Source organism: Rhinolophus ferrumequinum, chromosome 17, assembly GCF_004115265.2.
Source record: "Rhinolophus ferrumequinum isolate MPI-CBG mRhiFer1 chromosome 17, mRhiFer1_v1.p, whole genome shotgun sequence".
Lineage (NCBI taxonomy): Eukaryota > Metazoa > Chordata > Mammalia > Chiroptera > Rhinolophidae > Rhinolophus > Rhinolophus ferrumequinum.
The window spans coordinates 17694221-17710936 of NC_046300.1; the positions used below are offsets into that span (position 1 = coordinate 17694221).

The window sequence follows — 16716 nt, forward strand, 5'->3', positions numbered from 1 at the left end:
AGCCCTGGAGAAACACATGTCCTCCAATATTCCCCAATTAAAAAAAAAAATTTCTTTTAATTACATTCAGAATTTTCTGCTCCATTGTTTCCAACTAAAAGGAAAAAATGAACAAATCCTTTCCAAATGCAAAATTCAAGTCTATGTCTCTATATATTATATAGCAGATAGTATGCTGTATGTGTGCATTTGGAATGAAGGGCTTTAGAGAAAAATAAGGCCTAAATGGAGGGACACTAACATTTTAATACTACTTGGTTATTTGTCCCTTTTGGCCTGGCAGCATCTTTAATAACTATGAAGACACTGACAACAAAATGTCCAACTTCTACAGGCATGGAAAATGCTTGAACATCAGGGAAATAACGCTTCTTCATGAAAGAGTAATGCTAAAGGAAAGGCACAATGCACACTTGTCATCTGGATGCTTTACTCTGCCTTTTCTTTGAAATGTGACAGTCATGTAATCCTCTGTTCAAGGTATCCACTTTCTCCTCTTCCTAGGTGAGTGACCTTGGGTAAATTACTCAAACTTTCTGTGCCTCAGTTTCTTCAATACGGTGTTTTTGAGAGGATTAAATGAATATATGTAAAGTGCTTAGACTAGCGCCTGGCACACAGTAAATACCATTTGTATATTAATCCTGATCCTTGGCACTTCTCTTCTCTCAATATATCCATAAATCACGACTTTCATCCCAAAGAAATGAATTTGAGACCATAAGTTTACCCATGGAATGGTTCCCAGGGTGAGAATCCAGAGGGCCTGTTTAGAGATTATGGGAGGCCCCAACACTTGATTCATAATTCAGCCTGGAATCAAGTTGTTGGCCGGCCCCAAAGGGGACCTGAATAGTATTAGACTAGATTGAATGACTGAAGCCCTGATGCTAACTATTTCAGCTTTTCGCATGTAATTCTTTACATAACTGGTGAACCACAGACTGCCCTCTCCTTTCGTGGAGGTACTAAGTATTTCTGCAATGTGTTTATATAGCTGCAGTCAGCAGTCAGCTGAAATTCTGAAATCAAATAATGCACAAGATAGTGCTATTTACTTGAAACAGTATTTGTTAATACCTGAATTTAAAAGTTTTTAATGTGCCTTCCAAAAAGCTGTATAGTTTGGAAAACCATCAAAGAAAACTTAAGGAGACAATAAGAATCACAGAAGAAGAAAAAATTTCTTGCAATTTTTTTGTAAAACAATGACTCTCCTTGGGCCAGTAGAAATAACTACAATTTTTGGAATTTAATGTTCTCCTCAATATCACTAAGTAAACACAAAGAACCGAGATCAGGGAACGACATGTCAGCATGCTTGGGTGGGGCACTGCTACAATCACTGCTAAGTCTGGAAAGAGCACTGAAGAACTCCTCATTCAGGGACCACAGTCCCAGCCAGGAACTAGAGCTTATCTTTCCAGGATGGGGGTGAAGCCCTGAAGTCCCTGTGCCCTTCCAAGCTCCGAGCACCGCAACTTGAGAAGAAACCAACTGTGGGAAACGCTGTGGTCAGCCTCACTTGCTATAGGTGTTCTGCTCACCAGTCTGAGGTGGGACCAGAGACTGTCTAGCAGCAAGTAATCTAAAGGAGGTGAAGGGCCTTCACAACTGGCCATGAGTTCTTCTAGCTTCAGGAACACCAGGTCAAGTAACTCGCAGGAAATTGTTTGGGCCCATCCCACTTTTAAACGCATTCATTTCCTTCTCCATTAAACAAGACACAAAACATACACTTCCGTAAAAACACTGGATGAACTCACTACGTACGTAACTGAATTAAAATGCAATTCCGCTGCTGAATTGGCTAAACTAGAAATGAGTAAGATTTTATTAACATTCGGTAGATAACAAACTTTAGAATTGCCAGATCCTTAAAATAGCACTCCAGAAATTACTATGTGCAATGTTCTTTATTACTTCCTTCTTTCTTTTTGGTTAGAAATTGGTATTTAATATTAAAGTTGTTTTAAAATCAATTTCTCATTTGATCAGGTTTACCACTATTAAATGGAGATTTACGTATTTCCAGATGACTACACCAGAATCCTGGAATTATAAAAGGCTTTAAAGATTATTTAATAGACAATAAAACTCAGGCACTGAGAGATTACATGGCTTAAATGGCTGAGCTGGAGAGACACTCCGTGACACCTCCAGCCTCACTCGGGGACCCATGCTTCTGCCATTTCTCTATTCTTGATGCTGAATTAGAATTCTCAGTGGATCTTTCAGATCAACAAATACTTGTCAACAGTCCCCTAAGATTAAAGCGTTGAACCAGGTGTTAATGATGTAGGTGGGAGGCTTTACAAAGCTGAATGGTAAAGCAGATTGTAAACACGAACAAGGGTGAACAGTAACCTGTTACTGATACAGAGCAAAAGTACAAGCAGAATTTTAGTCTTGATGTATGCAAATACCTTCCAGGTTTTTTCCCCTCTATTCCACCTTAACATGAAATCTGAATGCATCAAAATAAAAAGGCAGGAAAGAGTGAGCAGTTCACATATCTTTTTAAAAAGTCTTTTGCCCAAAACAAGGTTAACTTACCTCTACATCTGTTTGAAAGTTAAAAAGGTCTATTCTTTGCCAGTTGCTTCCATCCAGGGCTAAGATGTTCCAGGCCTAGGAGGTGGGAATAAAGGAGGAGGAATTGTGGTGAAAAAGATACCTTTGTTGAGACTGTTAAAGAAAGTCTTGATTCAACCTCAGTATTTTCAAACTTTTATTCTTGATATACATTAAGCTGATAAATATGGAGTTTTGATAACGTGTTATGTTAAATATAAAAAATGACATTTTAATTTTTAATTGTTTACTGAAACTAAAACTCATCCTTATTCTAATAAAACTTGGTATTTACTGATTAAAAATCTGGTTAATACTCTACCTTGGAAATCTGTGCACATCGGCACAAAGTTACTATATCCAAAAAGGAAAATATTCTAGGAAGAAAGGGAAAAGAACACAAAAATGAAACGGTGTTAACATTTCAGGATATTTATAACTTGAAAGATAAAATCTAGTGCACCATCTGGATACAGCATAAGTTTTTTTCAAGATTCTTCAATTTGCAATACACATGTGTGCTATAATTTTACATCCCTACTTTGAAATATTAAATGCATGTTCCTAAGCTGTTTTAGACACACTATACAAATGCCCTTAAAACAGAACTCATTAAACTTTTATTTTCCTTGTTCTAAGGCATGGACATGGGACAGCAGATCGTAACTTGTTCTACTCAAAAACAAACTCTCTAATATCCCAGGCACTGAGCCTGGTCAGAGTTAAATCCTTCTCATTTTCATGCCCCGAACACAGTGCAAGCCTCCCCTTTGGTGGTAGAGGCACCCAACAGGCTCAGATGCCTGCTGGCCAAGAGAAGCTTGATGATAAAACCCACTTGAGTTCCATGTATTTGGTCACAGTGCAGAAAGATGGAACTCAGTAGTTGGCAAGGTCTGTAAGCAACCAGTTTTTTGTAAGCAAAAGCCAAGAAGCCACAGAAGACAGAAAGACGGGGAAAAGAAAAGCAGAGAGAAGCAAACAAAAACTTAGTTCACATCAGTAATGTCCCTAGAGGAAGCAGCAGCTGTCATGCAGTGGTCTGAGTCGGTCCCGAATTTCTGGCCAGCCGTGGGGGAGATGAGTCACAAATAGCTCTGTATGCCTCAGTGCTGTGCAGCCGAAAACAAAGAACAGCTTTGCTACGAGAAGGGTGTGTATAATAGGATTTCAATTCTCACAGTCCTGGAAGGTACGTATGAAGAGTGTGTCTGTGTGTCTGTGAGGGGGAGGATGGGGATATGGCAAACAGGCACCTAAAAGTTCTTCAAATTCTTCAAAGGTAACCATCAGTGGTGAGCTGAAAATCCATGGGCCAGGGGAAGAATAGTAATAAGACACAGAGTGCGGTACCCTACGGTAAGACACCCACAGGCAGCACCGCAAGGCCGGTGTTAGCGTAAGTACCACTGTACAGCACAGGCTCCAGTCGTTTTCTAGTGAAAAGCTAAGGATAGAAGCATAATGGCTGCACTGACCTTAAAAGAGTCAATGGGACTTTGTACATAGGGAAATGCTGGTGGCTGCACATGTGCATGTAAAGATATATATATAAACGTATTTCACGACACCTAACGCGTACACCGCCTCTGTGGGAATACATCCTGCCCCATCCAAAAGCCCCCCTGCCACACATGTCTGTGCTCTGTAGCATATGAACAATGCCATGAGTCACAACTTATTGTCAGCTCCCTGAACTGAAAGACCAAGGACCAGACAGAGAAACAAGGATGGCACAGCAGAATCAATCTCATACTGGGGTTGGGTTCCAAAGTATAAGCTGAAGGTGAAGAAGGTGTTCGCTAAGGTTTCCTTGGAAATCCCTTCTGAATGTACCACCTTGGAGACCACATAGCCTATCACCTCTTGGTAGTAATAACACTGGTAATAAAAATAGTTAACACTGATTATGTAGTTACTGTGTGCTAGCCACAGTTTATGTTAGTCATTTAATTATCACAACAATGCTATGAAGTGCTATTATCATCTCCATTTTACAGATAAGGACACTGAGCACAGAGGTTAAGCAACCTGCTCAGGAAACACGAAAGTAAAATGGAGCTAGGATTGAACCCAGGCAGCCTGGCTGGAGAACCCAAGCCCGTGACCACCACACATATTGCCTTGGAAAGTTTAACACAGCTGTTTTCCCCTCAGGATTAGACTAGATGCTATTTCTTCAACTGAATAGCAGATGAAGTAGCTTGTGTTCAGTGAGCACACTTAATGGAAAACAGAATCACAGTACCTGAAGCAAGATGCTCACACATTCAGATACACCTGAGAACCAACAGCTGGAACACAGGTTCACATTTCTCACCGCATGCTTACTACCCAATTTTATAGTTACTGAACGAAAGGGAGATTGGCTTTAGTATTGACATTACTTTCCCGCCCCGCTCCCCTTCCCCACGAATGTCCTGGGTTGAGTTTGCACAAGTTAACAGGCATGGTAGGACTCCAAACTGCCAAACTGCAACCTAAACCAAACCGCTGAAGCAGGTTTCAGTGAATAAAATAAATGCTCTAAATGACAGAGCTGAGGCACTAGCAATAGAAACAGAGACAGCTAGAGTTAAAGTAGTAGGATACTGAGGTCTAGCCCTTCCAAAACATTTTTTCTGGAAATTACTTCCTATCTCAAAAGGGGTAACTTCACCCTTCATTAGGAAAGCACTGCAATGGCAACTTGGTTATAAACAAACATATACAGGGGTATATATGTTACCATAGGCAGGAAGAATAGGGCCACAAGGGAGGGAGGAGAAAAGGAAGGAAGAGGCAAGGGTAGCAGTTAAGGAAAAAGCCCACGACAATCCGGCCAGACTGGATTTCAGGGGCTGGAGGGAGAATCAGGACGCCATCTTGCCCCTTAAGGTGAACTTTAGCTGATTATTATAGATTATAATGCTATTAGCATGGCAGCCAAGAAAAATCTCCACCCCACTGTGTTGCCATGACAGTTCCAAGAGAGCCAAATAAGGACAAAAACGCCCCCTCCAGACGGGAAGGTATCAGCAAGGACCCACCAAAGAATGCCTATGATGCTAGTGTCAAGTCCTGAATATCCCACCCTTTCATTTTAAGTGTAATAAATTCCCAATCCCCACTTCTCTTCAGGGCAGCTGCTCCGCTCCGAGCCTGCCCACTCTTGCAATCTCGAGAGTGCACTACCCTTCTCTAATAAATCTATTGCTTGGTTGGCTTACATGGTGCATCCTTCAATTCTTTCTTGCACCAAAACCCAGTTTGTTTTTCAGCAACATATCAAAGTAGATGTACTTCTGGACTTTGTATTCTGTTACATTGGTCTGTTTTGTGCCAATAAGACCTTGTTTTAATTATGAAGCTTCATAAGTCTTGATGTCTGGTAACATAGTCCTTCAACTTTTTTCTTATTCATCATGACTACCTTCGTTACTCTTGGCTATTCTTGGTTCTCTGAATTTCCACTTATGTTTTAGAATCAGCATATTAATTTCTACAAGAAAACTTGATGAAATTTTTACTGGGATTGCACTGAACTTATAGAATCTTTGGGGAGAATAAGGATCTTCACAATATTAAGTATTCCAATTCAGAAACACGATATATTCCATTATTTACTTAGGACTTTTTAAATTTCTCACAATAAGTCTGGTAGTTTTCCACATAGACACTCTGTTCATTTTTAGATCCCATCCCCCCCCGGTTATTTGATGATGTTATATTAGGACAGAATTTTTAAGTGTCATTTTCTAATTGTTGCTAGCATATATATTTTTCATATATTTACCTTGTATCCAGCAACATTTCCAAATTTATTTAAATACTCTGGTTTTCTAAACACAAAATCAATTCATTTGTAAATAATGATTTTCTTTCTTCCTTCCCAATATTATACCTTTTATTTCTTTCTCTTGCCTATTGAAGTGGCTATGATCTTCTCTAGTACCAATAATGATAATAAAAGACATCTTATTCTCATTCCCATCTCAGAGAAAAAGGTGTCACTTTTTAATCATTGATTACAATGTTTAGTACAGGATGTTTTGTTTTTTTTTTTGCCTTTTCAATTTTTAAAGTTATTTTGTTATACCTTGTAGAATACCTTAGTTTTGCACATGCATGATTTTAACACCTCCAACATTTGCTTATCACCCCTTTTTAAAATTTACTAAAAATAAAAGCAGATACCATGTTTCCCCGAAAATAAGACCTAGTCAGAAAATCAGCTCTAATGCCTCTTTTGAAGCAAAAATAAATATAGGACCGGGTCTTATTTTACTATAAGACCAGGTATAACATAATATAATACTGGGTCTCATCTTAATTTTTGCTCCAAAAGACGCATTAGAGCTGATGGTCCAGCTAGGTCTTATTTTCGGGGAAACGGTAGTACATGACATCCTACCACTCCCCATTTTGATACATAGTTTCTCCTATTATTGACATCTTGTATTAATGTGTCTCATTTATTACAATTAATAAATATTAACACACTATTAACTAAAGTACATAGTTTATGTTAAGGTCACTCTTTGTATTATATAGTCCTAGGTTTTGACAAATGCATAATGACATATATCCACCGTTACAGTACCATACAAAATAGTTTACCACCCTAAAAATCACCTGCGCTTCACCTTCCCTCCTTCCCCAGGAACCACTGGCAACCACTGTACTTTTTAGTATGTTCATAGTTTTGCCTTTTCCTTCATACAATTGGAATCATACAATATGTAGTTCAGATTAGCTTCCTTCACTCGGTAATAGGCATTTAATGTTCCTCCATGTCTTTTAGTGATAAGATAGCTCATTACTTTTTATTGTTGAATAATATTCTATTACATGGATGCATCAGAGTTTGTTTATCCATTCATCTATTTAAAGACATCTTGGTTGCTTCCAGTTTGGGGTGATTATGAATAATTCTGCTACAAACATTTGAATGAAAGTTTTTGTGTGGGTATGTTTTCTATTCGGTTGGAAATACCTAGGAGTGTGATTGCTAGACCATGTAAGCTTGTGTTTAGCTTTATAAGAAACTGCCAAACTGTCTTCCAAAGTGGCTGTACCATTTTGAATCCCTATCAGCAATGAATGAGTTTCTATTGCTCTGAATACTGCCAACATTTGGTTATTGTGAGATTTTAAAATTTTATCCATTCTAATAGGGATAGAGTGGTATCTCGTTTGTTATTTTAGTTTTCAATTCCCTTCTATTGTTGCTGTTGAGTTAGTATTTAATTGCTAATCCTTTTAGGTAATTTTACTCACCCTTTCTTTGACTTTGAGGTTCTGTTTTATTACAAGATTTTTCTTTGATTTTGAAGTTCTGTTTTATTACAATGTGTCTAGGTATAAATTTACCTTTATTGATCCTGTTCGGGGCTCATTGTTCTACTTCAATTTGAGGATTCATATCTTTAACACATTCTAAAAATTTTTTCAGTCACTTTGCTTCAAATATTACCCCTCCTACATTTCTTCTATATTCCTTATCCATAATTTCCTTTACACACGTTGAATCACCCAATCCCATCTTCTGGGTCTCTTAATCTTTTCTGTATTTTCACATCTTCATGCTGAACTATGCATAAATCTCCCATCTCTATTTTCCAGTTCTCTAATTCCCTTTTCAGCTTTATCTAATAGCTGTTTAATCCATTTACTCTCCCTTATGGTGGATCATTTCCTTAGGTGACTTGTAATATTTTATCATGACCTCATTTTTATCTGATTACGATGTGTAGAAATCTTATCCATCTTGGTTTGTGTGATGCCCCTATAAAACTGTATTACATTTAATTCTGCCAAGTTCTCCCAAAGGTTTCATCTTTCCAGCATAAATTTTACATTAATTTCTAAGCTTGGATTTTCTAAATCATCTACACATGGGATTAGATTTCTCAGACTTTTTTCCCTTCATCTAAAGCCGAGTAGAAACAATGTTTTTCTTCTTGTTTATTTTCTGTTTTGTTTTTTTGTTGTTTTTTGTTTGTTTGTTTTAGTTCCATTTTACATGGTGAAAGGAACCTTTCCAGGGTCGCTGCATTATGTAGTAGTCACATATTTAATTCTTCCCCTTCTACATGCAAAGCCTCCTCTCCTTTCTCTGGGTGTCATTACAATCCCAGCAACTATCTACTATACATATCCTAGTAGCTAGCTTGCTAACCATACCAGTTATGAGGACACTAAGATTATTTCTTTTTTGAACTATGTATTTACTTTGTGTTTCATTTTATTATAATTATTGTTTCTCCTTGTGTTTTCATGCTAGCCCAATTATAAGGTTACAGGATCCAGAAGTGAGCTGTTCCTTTTCTACAACGATAGTTTAACAGCATGGTATATGGAATGCTCTACAAGGTAGAATATCCACTGCCCTTCACTCCCATTACTGTAGCAAAGAAAACTAGGCACATGAGCTAGTTGATTCTTGATTAGAAACATGACCTATAGCAATGAATAATCTGTTAAACTGGAAGTTCGTGCTCTGCTTAATAGAATAAAAATTACATGCCTTATCTTTTACAGGTAGCTATATGAAGATTGATGAGGGTTTGTTTTTCAGTAGATTATAAGACTAGCACATCCTACCGACAATCTTTTTTGACTGAAGATCAGTAAGGTATAGAAGAAAGAAAATGAGATTTAAAGTCAGTAGGCCTTGTTTGAAGATTCAGACCCACACAGACCCTTTAAACTCCAAATCTCATGTTTTAAACTGTGGAAACTTGATCAACTCATACAACCTCTGAGCCTCAGGTTTTTCACCTGTAAAATGAAGGTGATTAAAACTGTTCTATCTACTTCAAAAAATTGTTTTGAGTATCAAGTCGTGATTACGAAATTGCTACAGTGTACTCAAGAAACATTCCTTTTCTCCCCAAAATAATAATCATTAGTAAACGTTAGACTGAAGGGATGGTGCACACTGAGAACAATTTCTTTAAAAATGAATAAACAGAATTACTAAGTTTCTCTCAAACCAGAGGCAGACCTTAAGGACTTTAGGAAAGTGTGGGAAAATTTAAATTATCACGTGAACCTCAGTTGTTCTGCTAGGAGTTGCTGTAGGTGAAGAGTGGCAGGAAGCCCCAGAATATGACAACTTACAGCATTTCTGTATGTGTACACTTCCTCAATATCCTTAAGTCAGCTAGGATAACAAATAGTGATGCCAGGCCCTGCCCACATTCTTCAAAGAACTTGCCACTTAGAGGAATACCGTCAAAGATGAAAATACAGGCTCAGTTCTTTTGTGCAAATGACTCGTCTTTAACATGTGGATACAGAAGACAAAATCTTTCCTCAAGACCCCTAAGCCTGTGCTCATACACCAAGGTGCACGAGTGAAAACAATTAGGTTCTGTAAGCAAAGGTTAAGTTTGAGGTTTCCGAGTATTGGTTTAGAGATGTTACCTATAAGAAAATAAAACCTTTAAATTCCACGACTTTTTGGGGATGTTTTTAAGGGCATCTTCAAAGAACTGAACTATGAGACAAACATGTACCTTTTCTCGAACTGCTGATATGAGGAAATTCTGAAACAGAAACACCACTTTTTCTCCCTGCAGTCTAACCCTATCAGAATTACACGAGGCAAAGACTCAGATTTTCTGAAAGGAAATCAGATGAAACCTTATACTATCTCACCGAATAGCAACTATGAGGTGGCACTAAAAGAGTGCCACTTCAGAAATGTTTCCAAAAGTATAGACACTATTTACACTTGTTATCTGAGAGTGTGAGAGCTGCAGCATGTTAAAGGGAGATTCAGCTTTTCTTTACACATCTTTTTGTTGTCACTTGCTAAAACTATTAAGCTTTTTAATATGAAATCTAATAAAGAAAAAATTAAAGAAAATGACTCCACGATAGCAAAACTAACCTCAGATGAATGTACAGTCTCTCTTCGCTTTCAACCCTCCATATTTTCAAGGGAGGTTAAATTAATTAGCTCATCATTAAAATTGTAATCATTACATTTTCTGATAAAAAATAGGTATTTTATGGGTGGGTTCCAATTATTCTATTATTAATTCATGAATAAAGTTTTCATTATAAATATTGAGCATTAAATAGTAACTAAAATAAAACATGCTATAAAAGAATATCAGTCAGCTTCTGACTACATTTATTTAAAAGACATTTTAACAAGAAGAGTATAGTCAAAGGAAAGAGCAATGACTTCATGCAAATGCAGGAGCTGAAACAATGATGAATTTACTTCTGCCATAATGCTAGTGATCTTAGAGAATCCGTAATTGAGTTCCTATAAGAAGAAAGATCTGATTTTTAAAATGTAAGTCAACTGATTGATGGGAAAGGGGAAATTTTCCACAGTTATGAAGCTGGAGAGGAAAGATTTGCAAAACAAACAATGGAAAGGAAATCCAGGTGAAATGTATTATTAAGATTGAATCAAATTACAACAAAAAATGAAAAAGTAACTCTGGATTTTAATAAAAGTCACTGGAGAAGTTAACAGTGAACTTAGTAAAGTGGCAATTCAAGAGGCCAGACCGCAGAAATGGGAACAGTTCTGAATGAGAAAATGGGAAACAAAATATTCATAAAGATTAGTGACACCTAACCCTAAAAGATAGCCAAGGGGAGATGCAGTACCAAGAAGGTTATGCACAAGAACAAAAAAACAGTAATCCAAAGACAAATCAAGAAAAAAATAAAAGGAAGCAGATCTTCTTCATACCTTTCAAACTTTTCACAAATATTTTTGTTAGGAAGAGTTTGATACATACAGAAGATTACATGACACTTTGTACTCCTTAATAATAAAATGGTATGAATCACCACTCAAAAACTAGAACATTACCAGTATCTGCACCTACTGTGTGTCCTCCCTTATTTCCTTTCTCCACCTCTCAACCAATAAGCATGTTCCTGATTTGTTTTTTGTTCCCTTGCTTAATAGTTTTATCATGACGTATAGATAGCTAAACAATATACCACGTAGTTTTGCTTGATTTTGAATCTTATAAAAATGGTACATGCTGTATATAGTCTTTTGCAACTAGCTTTTTTTCACTCGGCATTGTAACACTAAGATTTATCCATGCATTTTGTGAGACTGTAGTACATTTCACTACACATTGATAATCTACGCTATACGTTATATATCTCATTACACTTATCATATTCCAGTTAATGAACACTGGGTTGTTTTCAGTATTTTTGCTATTATGAATAGTGCTGCCGTGAATATTCTTATATGTAACCTGGTCATCAGGTGTACATTTGCATGAGCTTCCTTAGGATATACTTGAAAGTAGCAATGTAGGTCACAGATATGCCAATGCTCAGTTTTACAGGAGAACGCCAGTTGTTTCCTGGCTACACATCTATACTTCATTTCCCACCTTCCCTTGAAGGTGTATGTACCCACATAACAGAACTGGCCATGGAAAGTGAGCTAGCTGGAGGCAAGTCATAGTTGAAGACAGCAGAGCTTCCTCCAACTGGGTCCTCAATAACTGCAGAGAGTGGCTGACTTCTTCACATACCACCCTCAATTCTACCAGTTGAGCAATAAGTAAACTTCTATTGGGTTTAAGACATTAGATGTATATTAAATACCAAGGATGCCAAGAAAAAAATGTATACAAGTGGAAACTTTGGTCAACGTTGGTCAAGCAGTAGTTCACCGTAATCAGAAGTGCCCAGACGCTGATGGTAACCACTTTGAGCACCTCTTGTAATTGCAGAAGTCAAACGTGACTTGTATTCATCTTTTGTTATCGGTATATATTGAGTAAGTTTTTCCTTTCTTAAAATGTGTATACATTTTTTTGGCACCCTCTGTATAGATGCCACATTAGCCTACTCTAACTACACTAAGAAAGACATACCTTGCAGTGGGATGCTTCCAGAACAAAAATCTAAGACATGTAACATCTGCCTAGTGGCTGACAGCACAGGAAACAGGTATCAGAGCCGATAACATGAATATAATTGTGACAAGATACTACTGCCTGTGGTAATGGGGAGGGCAGACAAAGCATGGAGACCCAGAGAAGAGGTTGCCAAGTGCCAAAACGTTAGTGAATAATGATTTCTCCTCACTTATTTAGCGAGGCATTATAAGCAAAAGTACTCAGGAAAGAACTGATTGGCTTGTAAGCAGAGATAAACAGGGAGAGAGTACAAAAACTGAGGGCCTCAGGCGGTTGGAAAAGCCAACTATTTCTAAATATTATACTATATAGTAGAAAATAAGACTTAAAAGGACATTGAGCTACAAGAGATTATTCAGACTTCTTTTAAACAGAGTAACCAAATTGTGGAGAAAAAAGCAGATTAAAGTTGCTCCCTTTCTTTACAAGCCTATTGTTTTGCATGTCTCCAGATAGATACCACTGAGAAAGAAAGGCATAGGGGAAAGGAAGAAAAAATAAAATAAAGCAAGCCTGAGGCTGCAACTGCAGAAAGAAATGTGGGTGTGGCTACTGGCACAGGGAACTAACTAAAATCAAACAGATTAGAAGACTACCAAATTCTTAAATTCTGTCAAATAATCAGTGGCCTAACCTAAAATGTGCTATAATTATAAACTAATCCTCAGGTCTCTAAAATTGCACGGTAAGAAAATGGCTGTGAAGTAACAATAGCTCTCTAGAAAAGAATATTCCCTAATAGCCACTTCAAATACAGTTATGAAAGATAATAGGCAAGGAAGAACCCTCCAGTGTTTGGAGTTAAGAGTCACCAAAACCAATGGTAAGGGAGTCCCTCCCAAAAAACAAAATAGGAACTTCCCCTACTCTAGGATAAGGGGGACTTACTTCCTAATGTCTGCCTAGCAGAATCTCGTTCGTCACTGCTATAGAACAGTAACTGCCGTGTGTCTTCCCTTCTTCCCCTTTCCAAATGTTATTGTTTCTAGGTTATCTTGTCCCTGTTTCTGAGTTAGGAGTGAGGGACAGTAGTTGGGGAAAGGTAAGAAAACCATAAAGCACCACATCCAGATCTGATGGAGAGGAATACGTATCACCCAGAGATCCTAGAATTGGCACTGAATGTAGTGAATGAATGGGATTCTGTTTATCTCTTGGGGATGAGGTGTGTTCTCTATGGGAAGGAGGGTCATCAACAAGGTAATCTGGTTACAAGAACGGCAGACTATGGCATAAGAGGCGAGCTTCTCACCAAATGGCATGTTTTTCCCTTCTTCCTGGGTATACATGTGATCTAACTATGTGCCCAAGAAGAAGAGAATATGAATTTTTTGAGAGCCTCTGTCTCTTTTGCAGTTAGGTGAGGCTATGTAGTTGAATTACTGTCAAGTGAATACGAGAGCATGCTATATGCCACTTCCAGGTGTGGTCCATAAGATTCTCCCACCATGCTCCTCCATGCACTTATCTAAATCTTACTGTAGATTCACCATGTGCTATTAATATTATGGGTCATAATGTACTTTTACTCTGAAACTGTATAATTAAAAGTGTTTAAAAAGGAATAAAAGAATTGAAAAATATATACTAGGCAATAGTAACCAAAAGAAAGCTGTTATCACTATATTACTATCAGATAAAACAGATTTCAAGATTTAAAAAAACATAAATGTGAATAGACTTGACAGCTATATAATAAAAGCATTTACTTCACCATGAGGATGTAACAATTTAAAATGCCGTCTGTACATAATAATGCTGCCTCAAATATATTTTAAAAAATCAACAGAAATACAAGTAGAATGACACAAATAACCATTACAGTTGGAAATTTCAACATACTTCTCTTAGTTATTGATAGGCCAAGGAGTCAAAAATCAACAAAGATTTTGATCATTTGAAAAGCAAGCTTAGGTTTATGGTTCAAGATGGCAACATAGGAAGATCCTGACCCCACGTACATACCAAATCTACAGCTACATATGGAACAATTTCCTTTGGGAAAAAAACACAAAACTAAGCTAAGTAACATTTGTAAATATTTATGCACCCAACATAGGAAAACCTACATATATAAAAACTACTAACAGACCTAAAGGGAGAAACAGACAAAAATACAATAGTAGGGGATTTTAATACTCCACTTTCACCAATGGATAGATCATCCACAGAAAAATCAATAAGAAAATAACTGACTTTAAGTGACTGGTTAAACGACACGGACTTAACATACACAACATTCCATCCAAATGCAAGAGAATACACATTCTTAAGTGAAACATTCTCCAGGATAAATCATAGGTCAGGCCTCAAAACAAGTCTTAATATATTTAAGAAGTCTGAAATAACATCAAGCATTTTTTTTAACCACAATGATATGAAACTAAAAATCAGTTGCAAGAAAACGAAAATTCACAAATATGTGAAGATTAAATAACATGCAACTGAAGAACAAATGGGTCACAGAAGAAATCAAAAGAAAAATAAAAATTACTTGACACAAATGAAAATGGAAATATAATATACCAAAACTTATGGGATAAAGCAAAGCAGTTCTAAGAGGGAGTTCATAGCAATAAATGCCTACCTCAGGAAATAAAGGAAATAAAATCTCAAATAAACCACCTAATTCTACACCTCAAGGAATTAGAAAATGAAGAACAATGAAGCCCAAACTTAGTAGAAGGAAGAAAATAAAGATCAGAGTGGAAATAAATGAAATAGAGATCAAAAAGACAATAGAAAAGATCAACAAAACTAAGAGCTGGTTCTTCAAAAAGATAAACAAAATAGACAAATCTTTAGCTAGATTCACCAAGAGAAAAAGGACTCAAAATAAAAAATAAAAAATGAGATGTTACAACTGATACCACAGAAATACATAGGATGGTAAGAGACTACTATGAACAATTTTTTGCCAACAAATTGGACAACCTCAAAGAAATAAACTCCTAGAATGCAACCTACCAAAACTGAATTATGAGGAAATAGAGAATCTGAAAAGATTGATTACTAGTAAGGAGATTGAATCGCTAAAAAAAATCCTCCCAACAAACAAAAGTCTAGAACCAGACAACTTCACAGGTGAATTCTACTAAACATTTAAAGAAGAATTAATACTAGTATTTCTCAAGCTCTTCCAAAAAATGAAGAGAAAGAAACACTTCCAGATTCATTTTACAAGGCAGCATTACCTTGAAGCAAACCCAGACAAGGCTGCCACAAGAAAAAAAATGACAGGCTAATATTGCTGATGAACATAGATGTGAAATCCTCAACAAAATATTAGTAAACCGAATTCAACAATACATTTAAAAGATCATACACCATGATCAAGTGGGATTTATTCCAGGGATACAAGGGTGGGTCAACATCCACAAATCAATCAGTGTGAGTGTTAGCAAACCCAATTCAAGAGTAGATTAAAAGGATCATACACCATGCATTTGACAAAATTCAACATCCACTTATGATAAAAATTCTCAAAGTAGACATAGAGGGAATATACCTCAACATGATAAAAACCATATTTGACAAGCCCACGGCTAACATCTTACTCAACAGAGAAAAGATGGAACCTTTTCCTCTAAGATCAGGTAGAAAACAAGGATGCCCACTCTCACCACTTTTATTCATCACAGTATTAAAGTCCTCGCCAGGGCAATTAGGCAAGAAAAAGAAATAAAAGGCATCCAAATTGGACCAAAAGAAATAAAACCGATGCTATTTACAGATGACATAGTATCATGTATAGAAAACTCTAAAGACTCCACCAAAATAACTGTTAGAACTAATAAATTCAGTAAAGCTGTAGGATCTAATAATCAATATACAGAAATTTGTTGTATTCCTATACACTATTGACAAACTATCAGAAAGAGAACTTAAGAAAATAATCCCATTTACAATTGCATAAAAAAATACCTAGAAACTTAAAAGAAAAAAAACCGAGAAACAAATTTAACCAGAGGTGAAAGATCTGTACTCTGAAAACTATAACACACTACTAAAATTGAAGACACAAATAAATGGAAAGATATTCCATGCTCATGAATTCAAAAAATATTGTTAAAATGTCCATACTGCCCAAGCAATCTACAGATTCAATGCAATCCTATCAAAATTCTAATTAATTTCTTTTTCACAGAAATAAAAGAAACAATCTCAAAATTTATATGGAACCACAAAACACCCTGGTTAGCCAAAGCAATCTTGAGAGAAAAGAACAAAGATGGAGGGA

At 36.6% G+C, this 16716-nt stretch overlaps 1 protein-coding gene across 9 annotated transcripts in view; it reads right to left on the reverse strand.

Annotated features, from left to right (window-relative positions):
- FBXL2 (F-box and leucine rich repeat protein 2) overlaps positions 1-16716 on the reverse strand; it is a 57926-nt gene that overhangs the window by 17318 nt on the left and 23892 nt on the right. For 8 of the 9 annotated variants that reach the window (XR_004425458.1, XM_033132473.1, XM_033132474.1 and 5 more), the window contains 2 exons: positions 2897-2951; positions 2557-2631 (listed from right to left, as the gene is read on the reverse strand). Coding sequence is in view for 7 of the 9 variants with exons in the window: in XM_033132473.1 (XP_032988364.1) it covers positions 2557-2631; positions 2897-2951 (130 nt within the window). In the remaining 2 variants the exon portion in view is untranslated. The remainder of the gene's footprint in view (positions 1-2556; positions 2632-2896; positions 2952-16716) is intronic. The other variant, XM_033132475.1, reaches the window with a different exon arrangement.